Here is a 16,298-nt window from a genome sequence, read left to right on the forward strand (position 1 = left end):
ACAAGAAAATGATCCTCACTGGATGGGTAAGTCACTTAAGTATTGAGTATAGCACTGATCAGCCGATTATAGAATAGAATAAGGTAATTCCAGCTGTAATTTCAAATCGTCCGTCTTGTTTACCTGGCGTTAGAGAGGTAGAGGCTTAGCAGTGGAGGTTTGAGTGGCTGTTTTCTGAGCTTAGTCAACAGGCCGGCTCTGCAGCCTCGCTTTTGCTCCCGGCGCCGCCTGCTTAGCTTTGCTTCCAATAACAATCCACGGAGACCCCGCTGGTCTCACTATCTCGTCCGGAATGTTTTTTTTTTTTTTTCTCGTCCGGAATGTTGTGCATGCGATGGAAATCGCTACAAACCGTCATTTTCTGCTGGAAACCAATGTCCAGTAAGTCCATACGGTTGTAGTGGATATTGAAGTCCGGTACAGACGAACACCACGCAAAAATACACACAAAAAACATAAAAAACGTGCACAGGTAGGGAGAGCTTGTAGCCGCAGCCGTTGTAGTAGAATTGTATATAGTAGGGTTTTCCAGAAGAAAACGTAGAAGTAAAAGCAGAAGTAGAACCAGAAGTAGAAGTAGAAGGCGGAATATGGCGTTTGACCGACACGATGGCGTCTGTCACAATCTGGATCGGCTGTGACGTCACATGCAAGTGCTCCATAGAACTTTTTGGTTTAAATGAGAAGCATTATGTTTGGAGAAAGGAAAACATTGCATTCCAGCATAAGAACCTTATCCCATCTGTGAAACATGGTGGTGGTAGTATCATGGTTTGGGCCTGTTTTGCTGCATCTGGGTCAGGATGGCTTCCCATCATTGATGGAACAATGAATTCTGAATTATACCAGCGCATTCTAAAGGAAAATGTCAGGACATCTGTCCATGAACTGAATCTCAAGAGAAGGTGGGTCATGCAGCAAGACAACGACCCTAAGCACACAAGTCGTTCTACCAAAGAATGGTTAGAGAAGAATAAAAGTTAATGTTTTGGAATGGCCAAGTCAAAGTCCTGACCTTAATCCAACTGAAATGTTGTGGAAGGACCTGAAGCGAGCAGTTCATGTGAGGAAACCCACCAACATCCCAGAGTTGAAGCTGTTCTGTATGGAGGAATGGGCTAAAATTCCTCCAAGCCGGTGTGCAGGACTGATCAACAGTTACCCGAAACGTTTAGTTGCAGTTATTACTGCACAAGGGGGTCAGACCAGATACTGAAAACAAAGGTTCACATACTTTTGCCACTCTCAGATATGTAATACTGGATCATTTTCCTCAACAAATTAAGTGACCAAGTATAATATTTTTGTCTCATTTGTTTAACTGGGTTCTCTTTATCTACTTTTAGGACTTGTGTGAAAATCTGATGATGTTTTAGGTCATATTTATGCAGAAATATAGAAGATTCTAAAGGTTTCACTAACTTTCAAGCACCACAGTATAAGGGTTCATATTTCATGGCTTCTGGTAACATCTAGAGCTAATGTTTTTTTTTTTTACCAGTTCAACATGTTAGGGAAAGGCTATATTTTACTTCTAATTTTACTGAATTCCCGCCCTAAAAACAGAAAAAAATAGGTACCCTGTGGGTGCATGTGCCTACTGCTTATAAATAAAACTGTTTTCTGATCCCATGTCCATACAGTAAATAGAGCATATATATTTACTCTATAAGGCAGTAGCCACAAAAATGAAGCGCAATCCAAAAATGAACAATTTAAAAATCACAGAAGTAAAATATACCAAGTGTCTGTACTTTATATTATTCTACTCTTACCTCTTACAGTTTTCGAAACTGAAACCTCCGAACCGAAGCTGACATACCGTACACATGCTGTCACCATGACCCAAACTCTTATTTCCTGGAAATGGCCCGGCGCTAGAGCTCAGTGGTCTCAATACTCTTTTCAACAACTTTCTGTAACAACTCAGAAGTGCATCACATCTACATCACACATGGGACCACTGTCCGAAGGCGGCGAGGAGAAGGGGACAACCTGGAGTATATTTTAAAAATAGGAACGCACTTTCCCTCTGTAATAAACATAAACATGTCTGAAAGTGATTTCTTTAGTCCATTTATTTCGAATGGTGAACCAAATTGTATACGCTCACTGGCCATTTTAATAGGAACACCTGTATGCGCAGTGCGCGATCATTACACTCATTCTTACATCACGATGACGCAGTGACTAGCGCCTCTATAAGGCAGTACTCACAAAAAAAAAGTCAACACAATACCCACTTGCATCTCAAAGGAGACTGCAGTTTATTTCACATCAAACTAAGTGAATGGTGATGCAACATGGCACGAGTTGTTCAGAATACTGATCATTACATTTTGGCAACAGTGCAGATGACTCAATACTCTCACTGTCAGACTCGAGCTGGTCAGCAGCATGCAGCAAACTGGCCGTCACGGTCTCACAACTACGGTCTGCTACTGTTGCTGGGTTGTTTTCTGCAGTTTTCTTTGTGAAAAACTCCATAATTAAGCTGCAACCCGTCAGTGTTTGGCTCACTCATACCCGGCTTGAAGGCTCCGCCATTTTTGCATCCAAGTTACCTCATCTCATCTCATCTCATCTCATCTCATTATCTCTAGCCACTTTATCCTTCTACAGGGTCGCAGGCAAGCTGGAGCCTATCCCAGCTGACTACGGGCGAAAGGCGGGGTACACCCTGGACAAGTCGCCAGGTCATCACAGGGCTGACACATAGACACAGACAACCATTCACACTCACATTCACACCTACGCTCAATTTAGAGTCACCAGTTAACCTAACCTGCATGTCTTTGGACTGTGGGGGAAACCGGAGCACCCGGAGGAAACCCACGCGGACACAGGGAGAACATGCAAACTCCACACAGAAAGGCCCTCGCCGGCCACGGGGCTCGAACCCAGGACCTTCTTGCTGTGAGGCGACAGCACTAACCACTACACCACCGTGCCGCCTCCAAGTTACCTATGAATATTAATTGCACATCGTTCATCCAATCAACGTGAGATACCGCACACACTCAGCCAATCAGCGCGGAATACCCTTCTCCGACATCAGCTGTGAACTTAGGTCAGGTTCAGGGCCATGGGCTTGCATGGACTGTACACTGAGTACCTGCTCAAAGGCTACAAAACACATGCATGCTGATTCTAGCTTTATACTGTGGGTTTAACTTGTAAGGCTCATGACGGCGGTTTAATGGGCAGCGGCGTGTCGCTAAGCGTATCGATCAATAAATTAAGTGTAGCGGGGCTGCTATGCTATGACGCTTTAGGGGAAACCCTGCTACGGGTAAAATTTAGCAGTGTGTCAATACATCATATTATTCAATATGAGGCTGTTGTTTCGATACATCTGCGTATCAAACAATACACTCAACAGACTGAATAAAATGTAGGCTATTCTTTATAGTAACGTAATAAAAACCCAAAACGAAATCAAGCCCACACTTCCTGCTCAGGGGGGAGAGAGAGGGAAAGAAAGAAAGAAAGAAAGAAAGAAAGAAAGAAAGAAAGAAAGAAAGAAAGAAAGAAAGAAGGGAATGGAGGAAAGAAAGAAAAAGAAAGAAAGAAAGAAAGAAAGAAAGAAAGAAAGAAAGAAAGAAAGAAAGAAAGAAAGGGAAGAAAGAAAAAGAAAGAAGGAAAAAAGGGAAGGGAAGAAAGAAAGAAAGAAAGAAAGAAAGAAAGAAAGAAAGAAAGAAAGAAAGAAAGAAGGGAAGGAAGCAAAACAGAAAGAAAGAAAAAGAAAGAAAGAAAGAAAGAAAGAAAGAAAGAAAGAAAGAAAGAAAGAAAGAAAGAAAGAAAGAGAGGGAAGGGAAGAAAGAAAGAAAGAAAGAAAGAAAGAAAGAAAGAAAGAAAGAGAAAAAGGGAAGGGAAGGGAAGAAAGAAAAAGAAAGAAGGAAAAAAGGGAAGGGAAGAAAGAAAGAAAGAGAAAGAAAGAAAGAAAGAAAGAAAGAAAGAAAGAAAGAAAGAAAGAAAGAAAGAAAGAAAGAAAGAAAGAAGGGAAGGAAGCAAAACAGAAAGAAAGAAAAAGAAAGAAAGAAAGAAAGAAAGAAAGAAAGAAAGAAAGAAAGAAAGAAAGAAAGAAAGAAGGGAAGGAAGCAAAACAGAAAGAAAGAAAGAAAGAAAGAAAGAAAGAAAAAGAAAAAGGGAAGGAAGGAAAGAAAGAAAGAAAGAAAGAAAGAAAGAAAGAAAGAAAGAAAGAAAAAGGGAAGGGAAGAAAGAAAGAAAGAAAGAAAGAAAGAAAGAAGGGAAGGGAAGGAAGGAAGCAAAACAAAGAAAGAAAGAAAGAAAGAAAGAAAGAAAGAAGGGAAGAAAGAAAGAAAGAAAGAAAGAAAGAAGGGAAGGAAGGAAAAAGGGAAAGAAAGAAAGAAAGAAAGAAAGAAAGAAAGAAGCAAAACAAAAAGAAAGAAAGAAAAGGGAGGGAGGAAGGAAAGAAAGAAGGGAAGGAAGCAAGACAAAGAAAGAAAGGAAGGAAGGAAAGAAAAAGAAAGGAAGGAAAGAAAGGGATAAAAGGAAGGAAGGAAGGAAGGAAGGAAGGAAGGAAGGGAAGAAAGGGATAAAAGGAAGGAAGGAAGGAAGGAAACAAACAAAAGTTCTGAATGAGCACAATGCTTGGGAAGTTTCCTGCTGCAGGTCGGGGACTGGACTCAGTCCATCCCGGGCTCCAGAGAGCAATGTGGCTTTGACTGTGGAATAAAAAGCACACGCCCTTCAGGGTCAAGCAGTCAAAGCCTGGCCTGAGAACTGATGTTTAATTCGCCAGGGTTTGCTACTTTCTAATGCACAGCTCTGGTTTTGTTTTATGCTGAGAAGAGCGCGAATGGATGAAACTAAATACTCTGCAAAAGGCGGAGCGACTAAGCCGACACTACGCAAACACTGCGCACACTGTGCGTACGCGCCACAAAAACTGCGCATGCACTGCTTACACACTGTGTGCACATCGAGACACCGCCATATCCAGCAGGGGTTTGTGCACTGCTGCACCTCTACTGGAATTACAGTCTGACTAACCAGTGTTGAAGCCTCGACCTAGAGCAGGCCACGGTCGATGGTTCTTCCACAGGTTCCCCAAATACCAGTCACTCTGATTCTCCACCAACCCAAGAACCTGCTGACCTGAGAGAGAGAGAGAGAGAGAGAGAGTTAATGCAGTCCTATCTTTAACTGTAATACAATGGACTTGGGGTTTGTAAACCCAGTAATGTCACACAAACACACTTTTAGAAAGGAGATGTTAAAACTGACAAACTGTATTAAATTCTTGCACATCTACGGTATGGGCGAGTTTTGGTACAACACTTGTGTGTTAATTTTGACACATTCACTGTGTAAATGATTTTAACACAGCGTATGTCAGGAGACCGCGAGTTGGCCGAGTGGTCAGTGTGTCTGATAGTTCTACTCACGGTCATGTCATAGCAAACGCCATCATAAAAATGGTACCTACTGGAGCAGGTACCAGGAGTCTGTAATCAGGAGTCTTCAGCCTTACCCACAAAGGGCCGGTGTGTTATACTGTAAATAGTAAGTAAGAACTGATGAACTTCTAAATGTCTGATGTTAGCAGTGTTGTTTACATCGTCTCTGAGAAACGGAGAGGCTGTTCAGAGGTGTTCACTGACCACTGAGCTGTGGGTATTTTAAGCGATACACATAGTGGAGTGATTATAATATCAAAAATATTCTTTCCACATCCACTGGATATGAGCAATCGTGCGCTCTGATTGGGTACTCTATTACCAGGATATCAGCTCATATACTGTGAGTAGAGAAAAACAAAATGGCAGAGCGTGTCGCTGAACCAACCGAGGATGAAATAAAAACTCAACTCGAAAACAAAGCCCCAAAAAATACCCAACAAAATACAGTATGGAATGAAAGTATTTGATGGGAAGAATGTATTTTTTTTCCAAGAATCATCATCACATTTTTCACAAATTGCGCCGGTCATTTCGCCGGTTTGTTTACATTCTAAGCGGAAATGATTTTGTCGGACGTCGGACATTTTGTATGACGTTTTTATTTATCGACTTTGCAAAAATTAAAAATATAAATGCTCCATTTCTCAAAATCCAGTGAATGTGGATAGAATAAAAAAAAAAAAGAAAAGAAAAAAAAAGAGTTATTGCACTCAATCTTGTTGTACATGGTTTATAGCTAACTCGGTGCTACGCTCCTCATCAGCTATCAGCTCATGTACGACTGGATTTCATGGAATAACTGTTAAATATGATCTTTTATGTACAACAGTATACAATAAAATGAAAATAAAAAGGCGAGTCAATGTCATTTTTAGATGCTGTGCTGGCTGGTGTTCAGCTAAATGAAACAGCTCATGCATTAAAGGGGAACTGAAGTCATTTTTAAACTTGCTTCATTTCTTAATTAACGTGTTATTCGATTATGTTTTCGGTTTTAGTAACCTTATATCATGACTCGTATTGGCAACTAATTGCAATTAAATATTATACTTATCGGCCTATTCGGTTTTTAGCCATGTTGAATTTAGTTCGTTTGGTCCACGGCAGGGCGGCACAGTGGTGTAGTGGTTAGCGCTGTCGCCTCACAGCAAGAAGGTCCTGGGTTCGAGCCCCGTGGCCGGCGAGGGCCTTTCTGTGTGGAGTTTGCATGTTCTCCCCGTGTCTGCGTGGGTTTCCTCCGGGTGCTCCGGTTTCCCCCACAGTCCAAAGACATGCAGGTTAGGTTAACTGGTGACTCTAAATTGACCGTAGGTGTGAATGTGAGTGTGAATGGTTGTCTGTGTCTATGTGTCAGCCCTGTGATGACCTGGCGACTTGTCCAGGGTGTACCCCGCCTTTCACCCGTAGTCAGCTGGGATAGGCTCCAGCTTGCCTGCGACCCTGTAGAACAGGATAAAGCGGCTAGAGATAATGAGATGAGATGGTCCACGGCAGGCGTCGCTTATCCGCGCGATCTTCACGAGACTTGTGCGAGACTTCGAAACGTGAAGTGTCAGCGCCGCCATTTTGAAAACTGCTTTCCAAATGAAATATTGCACAAAAACGAGTTTAAATGACGATTACTGCCTACTTTTTTTTAAACTTTCCTGATCGCTATCAAAACAAACAAAACTTCCGGCTTGATTACATCAGCGTTCGAAAGAGGGCGCGCGCGTCTTTTGACAACGCTGTTGGTCAGATGTTGGTCACTTTGATTTCCGCTGTACGTTTTACTTCCGTCCTACGATGTCTCGCACAGGTCTCGACGAGTCTCGTTTACGGCCATTGCTTTGACATATGGACTGATATATTACAGAGCATATTTCAAACACTCATAACTTGCTATAGCAGCGACAAAATAGCGATCAAAAATGCATTCCGATATTTAATAAAATGAGAGAAATAGAATTTTGATTAAAAAAAATTTGCTTTCAGTTCTCCTTTAAAACCCTGACACTGAGTTTGTGTAGAGCAGATCAGTCGACACATACGGTGCTGAATGTTGTGAACAAATTCACAGGTTGTGTTCATTTTAAAACTACACGCAACTCCGCGTGAATTCTTCCAACACAATTTTTTAATATTGACAAAAAAAAAAATGTATAAACTAGAACACTACACATAATTTATGTAATTTTTTTTTTTTTTTACACATTCCTTCTAAGAACACAGTCAACAATGTAATAATCCAGGTCCTCCAAGGTGTTTCCTCCCTAAACGTATCATCCTGCTTAAATGGCCATGTTATGAGTTACACACTTTGGCACCGCAGTCCGTATAACAGCAAGAGAATGGAAGTGCAGTGAAGTAAAGCAGCAGCTCAGATACGTACAAATCCTCCAACCCAGAGGCAAGTGGGATTAGAAAATGATTTTGCTGGCTTTTTCAGTGCAGTTTGGTTCATTTTCGACAACGTGTTATTCATACTGCATTAAACATAGAGGTTTTATTCTGTCTGTACATGATGATGATGATGATAATGATGATGGTGGTCAGGTCTGTAACAGAAGGGATGTGGTTCAGCCAGTAGTTTGTTGGTCTACAGTCAGAATTTAAAAGAATTAAACGCTCAGGACTGCGCTGTAGTTCTTATTTTATATAGATTCATGAGAAAGAGCACATGCCCTCAAGTCCCGTCATCATCTATTCCAGAATGGACAATGAACAAATCTTAAGAAGTGAAATATGAAGCACTTTTGCTCGCACTGGTAATGAAGGACCCTGAAGGAACTACTGGGGCTAAAGATTTAAACTTATTTACAAAAATGCAATGTATTGGATCGTAGACACTTTCGCCACAGATCAGAAAGGATGAGAGGTGAAATGAAAGTGTGTATGATTACAGGATAGATAACACAGATGGTGACTTAGCAGGAAATGAGGCAAAGGGAACACATTCGCCTTTAGGGGGATGACTATGGAGAGCAATAATGTAGGAGCGCGCGTGTGTGTATGCGTGTTTGGGCGCGCGCTCGCGCGCACACTAGTGAGATACTGTTACAAATTAAGAAATAATCGTGCTGAAAGGGACAGGAGAGCAGTAATTTTGTGTGTGTGTGTGGCCCAGAATGGCAACACCCACAGTGCAAGCTTAATGAAGGCCACAAGCTAGATTAATGAGTGCCCATCCATAACACACACACACACACACACACACACACACACACACACACCATCCAAATGCCCCCAAAAGGTCAAAATTGCCATATTTTACTATCCTTGTGGGATCACTGGGTCCTTAGCAGTATATTAAAACATGCACATATGCACGCACACGTGCACGCACACACACACACCACAGTAACACAGCATGGTCAGGAGAGACGAGATCGTGAATAACAGTGTAGCTCACTCCAACCCCGTATAGTCCAGAAGGAACGATCTAAAGTGGGCCACCTTGCACAATAAATACGTTGCAAGCTATATACATTATACAGTGCCTTGCAAAAGTATTCATCCCCCTTGGTGTTTGTCCTGTTTTGTCGCATTACAAGCTGGAATTAAAATTTATTTTTATTTTTTTGGGGGGGGTTGGGTTAGCACCATTTGATTTATACAACATGCCTACAACTTTAAAGGTGCACATTGTTGTTGGTTTTTTTTTCGTGTGACACAAACAATAATTAAATTGGAAAAAAAAAAAAAACAGAAATCTAGAGTGTGCATAGGTATTCACCCCCCCAAAGTCAATACTGTATAGAGCCACTTTTTGCTACAATTACAGCTGCAAGTCTCTTGGGGTATGTCTCTATTAGCTTAGCACATTTAGCCACTGGGATTTTTGCCCATTCCTCAAGGCAAAACTGCTTCAAGTTATGCCACAGATTCTCAATTGGATTGAGGTCTGGGCTTTGATTAGGCCATTCCAAGACATTTAAATGCTTCCCTTTAAACCACTCCAGTGTGGCTTTAGCAGTATGTTTAGGGTCATTGTCCTGCTGGAATGTGAACCTTCATCCCAGTCTCAAACCTCTGGCTGACTCAAACAGGTTTTCCTCCAGAATTGCCCTGTATTTAGTGCCATCCATCTTTCCTTCAGTCCTGACCAGCTTTCCTGTCCCTGCAGATGAAAAACATCCCCACAGCATGATGCTGCCACCACCATGCTTCACTGTAAGGATAGTGTTCTCAGGGTGTTGGGTTTGCACCACACATGGCGTTTCCCATGATGGCCAAAAAGATCAATTTTAGTCTCATTTGACCAGAGAATCTTCTTCCATGTGTTTGGGGAGTCTACCACAGGCTGTTGGGCAAACTCCAAACGTGATTTTTTAAGCAATGACTTTTTTCTGGCCACTCTTCCATAAAGCCCCGCTCTGTGGAGTGTATGGCTTAAAGTGGTCCTATGGACAGATACTCCCATCTCCACTGTGGATCTTTGCAGCTCCCTCAGCATTATCGTTGGTGTCTTTGTTGCATCTCTGATTAATGCCCTCCTTGCCCGGTCTGTGAGTTTTGGTGGGCGGCCTTCTCTTGTCAGGTTTCTAGTGGTGTCATATTCTTTCCATTTTGCTGTAATGGATGTAATGGTGTTCTGTGGGATATTCAAAGTTTGGGATATTTTTTATGACCCAACCCTGATCTATACTTCTCCACAACTTTGTCTCTGACCTGTTTGGAGGCTCCTTGGTTTCCATGTTGCTTGCTTAATAGTGTTGCAGAGTCAGGGTCCTTCCAGAACAGGTTGATTTATACAGACATCATGTGACGGATCATGTAACACTTTGTTTGCACACAGGTGGATCTTAATGAACTAATTATGTGACTTATGAAGTGAATTGGTTGGACCAGCTCTTATTTAGGGCTTTCATACGAAAGGGGGTGAATACTTATGCACACTCCAGATTTCTCTTTTTTCATCTTAATTATTGTTTGTGTCATAATAAAAAAAACAATGTGCACCTTTAAAGTGGTGGGCATGTTGTGTAAATCAAATGGTGCTAACCCTTCAAAAATCCATTTTAATTCCAGCTTGTAATGCGACAAAACAGGACAAACACCAAGGGGGATGAATACTTTTGCAAGACACTGTATACAAGCTATATAGAGAAGCTATATACCACCTAGGAATAGCTACCTATTTGCCAGAAAGAATCCAAAACAGTGAGGAATTGACTGAGAAATGATTTTTGTTGAACTGCTCATTAAGGCTTAATTAGTCCATAGCTTAATTAATAATTCTAATGGAGCAAATCTGGGTGGAAGTTATATGCACGCTAGGTACCCCTACCTTCATGCCAGAAAGAATCAAAATTGGTGAAGAATTGAGGGAGAAGAAGCGATTTGTGTGGAAACTGCTCGTTAGGGCTTAATTACTCCATATCTTCATTAATAATTGCAATTATGCAAATTTGAGTAGAAGCTATATGCACCCCAGGCAGACCTACCTTCCTGCCAAAAAGAATAAAAATCAGTGAAGAATTGAGAGAGAAGTGATTTTCAGGAAACGTGGATGACGCCAGACGGATGGCGGACAACACATGATGGGATAAGGTCATCGCCCGTCGGTCGGATGAACTAATAATTAAGAAGAATCTTCTCGCATCACTCGTCTCGTCTCGTCTTCTTCCGCTTATCCGGGACCGGGTCGCGGAGGCAGCAGTCTAAGCATGGAAGCCCAAACTTCCCTTTCCCCAGACACCTCGGCCAGCTCCTCGGGAAGAACACCGAGGCGTTCCCAGGCCAGCCGAGAGACACAGTCCCTCCAGCGTGTCCTGGGTCTTCCCCGGGGCCTCCTCCCGGGGGGACATGCCTGGAACACCTCCCCAGGGAGGCGTCCAGGAGGCATCCGAAAAAGATGCCCGAGCCACCTCAGCTGGTTCCTCTCGATCACTTCTCGCATCACTTTCTACTTTATTAATACTAACACACCATTATTTTTTTTTATAAAATGTTCTGTCCAATATACAGAGCTCCAAGTCTACAGCAAATCATGTACACATTCACCTTAAAAGAAACAGAGAAAATATGAAAAAAACCCCAATTAAAATTCTCAAAAATATAAAAATGAAAAGGAACCATTTATGAGCGTGAGCAATAAAATGGATTCTTTACATAACATGGAATATAAGTGGGAGATTGACATTCCCACCCATCTTAATGACATTTACAGCATCTTAACCACACAGTCAGAAGCTCATCCCAACATACACACACAGCTGAATTATGATGAGAAAGCACTTGCTGTCGTGGCCATTTTTAGCTGTAAACTTTTGATGAAGTCGATTAATCCTTATCAGAGGTGCTCTCTTTATCAGTGCGATAAAGCAGCAGATTTATTCGCACACAAATGCAGTCAAGTCAGATTAAAGTGAAACTTATCACACATGCATGTAATTAAATGTAGTAAAAGATTCTAATCAGGTTTTCTGCAGAATTAAATAATCAGCAGCAAGGGCAGCACATGAAAACACGCTCGCATTCAATTATAGCCATCGTGGATTTCCAGTTCAGCTGAGAAAATCTAACATTAGAATTTGCATGTAGATTAGATTAGATTGGCATTGTGGCACGGGGTGAGCACTCGCCTCACAACAAGAAGGCTCCAGGTTTGAACATGGCGGCAGACTGGGGCCTGTCTGTGTGGAGTTTGAATGTTCTCCTTGTGCCTGTGTGGGTTTCCTCCGGGTGCGCCGGGTTTCCTCCACCAGTCCAAAGACATGCAGATTAGATCGTTTGATTACCTGAAATTGCCCATGTGTGCGAACGTGAATGATTATTCATCCCTGTGTTCACCGACAGGAGTGGAACCTGATGTGATCATCTGTTGTTGTAGCCCATCTACTTCAAGGTTCAGCTTTTGGTGGATTCTGCTTTTCTTCGAGGAAACCTGGAGGAACTGTTGGAGGAAACCCGGAGCACCCAGAGGAAACCAACACAGGCACGAGGAAAAACATGCAAACTCCACTCTCTACCCTTTTCCACCAAATCAGTTCCAGGGCTGGTTCGGGGCCAGTGCTGGTGCTGGTTCACAACTCGTTCAACTTGCGAGCCAGCTGAGAACCAGTTTGCTTTTCCATAGCTCGCGGTGCTAAGCGGAGACACGTCATTATGTCGCTGTATATGTCATTACGTCGCTGATACGTCAGTTACGTCGCTACGTTTGCATAAACCTTGGCGCGAATATCAAAGCAAAAACAACACGGAAGAAGCAGCAGCAACAATAATAATAATAATAATAATGATGGATGACTTTGCATTTGTACAGCTGCTGCTTCTCGTCGCTTAAAAATGGCGATCTTTCGCGGTCTTGTTATTGTTGTTGGTCTTAACAACTCCGCCCCCCCGCTGACGTAAGCGGTTCTTTCCTCTGGCCCAGCAGAGAGTTGGTGCTAGCCTGGAACCGGTTTTTCTGGCCCCAGAGCCAGTTCTTTGTCAGTGGAAACAGAAAACCCGGTTCCAAACTAAGCACTGGCCCCGAACCAGCCCTGGAACTGCTTTGGTGGAAAAGGGGCAACAGACAGGCTCCAGTCTGCTGCCATGTTCAAACCCGGAGCTTTCTTATTGTGAAGCAAGTGTGAACCCCTGCACCACACACAATCAAGTTGGGACAAAGTACAAATTGTAAATAAAAATGGAATGCAATGATGTGGAAGTTTCAAAATTCCATATTTTATTCAGAATAGAACATAGATGACATATCAAATGTTTAAACTGAGAAAATGTATCATTTAAAGAGAAAAATTAGGTGATTTTAAATTTCATGACAACAACACATCTCAAAAAAGTTGGGACAAGGCCATGTTTACCACTGTGAGACATCCCCTTTTCTCTTTACAACAGTCTGTAAACGTCTGGGGACTGAGGAGACAAGTTGCTCAAGTTTAGGGATAGGAATGTTAACCCATCCTTGTCTAATGTAGGATTCTAGTTGCTCAACTGTCTTAGGTCTTTTTTGTCGTATCTTCCGTTTTATGATGCGCCAAATGTTTTCTATGGGTGAAAGATCTGGACTGCAGGCTGGCCAGTTCAGTACCCGGACCCTTCTTCTACGCAGCCATGATGCTGTAATTGATGCAGTATGTGGTTTGGCATTGTCATGTTGGGAAATGCAAGGTCTTCCCTGAAAGAGACGTCGTCTGGATGGGAGCATATGTTGCTCTAGAACCTGGATATACCTTTCAGCATTGATGGTGTCTTTCCAGATGTGTAAGCTGCCCATGCCCCACACACTAATGCAACCCCATACCATCAGAGATGCAGGCTTCTGAACTGAGCGCTGATAACAACTTGGGTCGTCCTTCTCCTCTTTAGTCCGAATAACACGGCGTCCCTGATTTCCATAAAGAACTTCAAATTTTGATTCGTCTGACCACAGAACAGTTTTCCACTTTGCCACAGTCCATTTTAAATGAGCCTTGGCCCAGAGAAGACGTCTGCGCTTCTGGATCATGTTTAGATACGGCTTCTTCTTTGAACTATAGAGTTTTAGCTGGCAACGGCGGATGGCACGGTGAATTGTGTTCACAGATAATGTTCTCTGGAAATATTCCTGAGCCCATTTTGTGATTTCCAATACAGAAGTATGCCTGTATGTGATGCAGTGCTGTCTAAGGGCCCGAAGATCACGGGCACCCAGTATGGTTTTCCGGCCTTGACCCTTACGCACAGAGATTCTTCCAGATTCTCTGAATCTTTTGATGATATTATGCACTGTAGATGATGATATGTTCAAACTCTTTGCAATTTTACACTGTCGAACTCCTTTCTGATATTGCTCCACTATTTGTCGGCGCAGAATTAGGGGGATTGGTGATCCTCTTCCCATCTTTACTTCTGAGAGCCGCTGCCACTCCAAGATGCTCTTTTTATACCCAGTCATGTTAATGACCTATTGCCAATTGACCTAATGAGTTGCAATTTGGTCCTCCAGCTGTTCCTTTTTTGTACCTTTAACTTTTCCAGCCTCTTATTGCCCCTGTCCCAACTTTTTTGAGGTGTTGCTGTCATGAAATTTCAAAGGAGCCAATATTTGGCATGAAATTTCAAAATGTCTCACTTTCGACATTTGATATGTTATCTATGTTCTATTGTGAATACAATATCAGTTTTTGAGATTTGTAAATTATTGCATTCCGTTTTTATTTACAGTTTGTACTTTGTCCCAACTTTTTTGGAATCAGGGTTGTATAATAGTAAGAAATTAACATTAAAAACATCTATGAGTGATTCCACGCTTATGGGTACTGAAATGGGGACATGAACTTATTTTTAAAAATTCACCTAAAACCATTTCTTTTTTTTTACCATCAGGTCACAAAACATGTAATCTTTAATGAATGATATGTTAAAAGATAACTTTAATTTTCTGAGATGTAATAAAAACATATTTATATGCCAAAGTCAAGCCTATGAGTTCCAAAATGATGTCTGTTACATTACTTCTGTTACGATTGTCCATCTCGCGTCTGTTACAAATTAATTACAATCTAGCTATATACCATGTTAATCTTATTGAAAGAATGTGTATGTTTATTCTACTACACATGTTTATTAATTATATTTGCTAAAACATCACCTTCCTATGTTTCAAAAAGTAATTCTACATTGTTAAAATTGAGAATATATATGTCCACAACACTTCTGTTACGTTCTGACTTTGGCATATAAATATGTTTTTATTACATCTCAGAAAATTAAAGTTATCTTTTAACATATCATTCATTAAAGATTACATGTTTTGTGACCTGACGGTAAAAAAAGAAATGGTTTTAGGTGAATTTTTAAAAATAAGTTAATGTCCCCATTTCAGTACCCATAAGTGTGGAATCACTCATATGGAAATTCAGTTTAAAAAGTTTGTTTGTATCCAGCAAAAACGTCTGCGATTCTGTGAAAATGGAAACCTTAATGCTGGCCTACTACAAATGAACATTAAGAACGAGTGAACAGGGTATGCAGTGAACAATGTCTCCATATCTTCTCTAGTCAAACCTAAGCAGAGGCACTTGCATGCTGACAGACCGCCCCAAAACAGATCAAGTATATACAGAATTAGAGGGAAGTTTAGATTCTCGGTTATTAATCCCCGGCGCTTTCCGTTGTTTACCTTGCATTTCATTTTAGCCCTGTGACTGATCTGTTGTGTTGCAGGAATTGCTCTGAGCAATCCTCAGCCTCAGTGAGCCTCCCTCACCTCCTGCCAACATAAACACGCTCTTATATTATTGATCTCCTTGGCAGAGATGCATGTGTATCCTGGAGTGCTAAAAACACCACTGGACATGCAGTACATGCCTGTGGAGAATCCCAGCTCTGTGAAAAGTTGTATATATAAAATGTGATACATGTACTTTGAAATCAAAGGCCTAAGAAATTTCACTTGTACTCACAAATCTAATAGGAAGGCATTACGCTCACTGCTGGAGGCTAATAATGCAGTTTAACAAATGAATCTGTGAAGTAAAACTGAATATAAAAAAAGGTTTCTGAACCACCAGAACGTATAACAGTGGTGCTTGAAAGCTTGTGAACCCTTTAGAATTTTCTATATTTCTGCATAAATATGACCTAAAACATCATCAGATTTTCACACAAGTCCTAAAAGTAGATAAAGAGAACCCAGTTAAACAAATGAGACAAAAATATTATACTTGGTCACTTAATTTGTTGAGGAAAATGATCCAATATTACATATCTGTGAGTGGCAAAAGTATATGAACCTTTGCTTTCAGTATCTGGTGTGACCCCCTTGAGCAGCAATAACTGCAACTAAACGTTTCGGGTAACTGTTGATCAGTCCTGCACACCGGTTTGGAGGAATTTTAGCCCATTCCTCCGTACAGAACAGCTTCAACTCTGGGATGTTGGTGGGTTTCCTCACATGAACTGCTC

The 16,298-nt window shown here is 41.5% G+C and overlaps 1 protein-coding gene across 4 annotated transcripts in view; it reads right to left on the reverse strand.

Annotated features, from left to right (window-relative positions):
* LOC132869735 (xylosyl- and glucuronyltransferase LARGE1) overlaps positions 1-16,298 on the reverse strand; it is a 284,001-nt gene that overhangs the window by 87,784 nt on the left and 179,919 nt on the right. For all 4 annotated transcript variants that reach the window (XM_060903111.1, XM_060903110.1, XM_060903109.1 and 1 more), the window contains exon 7: positions 5,017-5,121. In XM_060903111.1, coding sequence (XP_060759094.1) covers positions 5,017-5,121 — 105 coding nt within the window. The remainder of the gene's footprint in view (positions 1-5,016; positions 5,122-16,298) is intronic.

This window comes from Neoarius graeffei, chromosome 21, assembly GCF_027579695.1.
Source record: "Neoarius graeffei isolate fNeoGra1 chromosome 21, fNeoGra1.pri, whole genome shotgun sequence".
Classification (NCBI taxonomy): domain Eukaryota; kingdom Metazoa; phylum Chordata; class Actinopteri; order Siluriformes; family Ariidae; genus Neoarius; species Neoarius graeffei.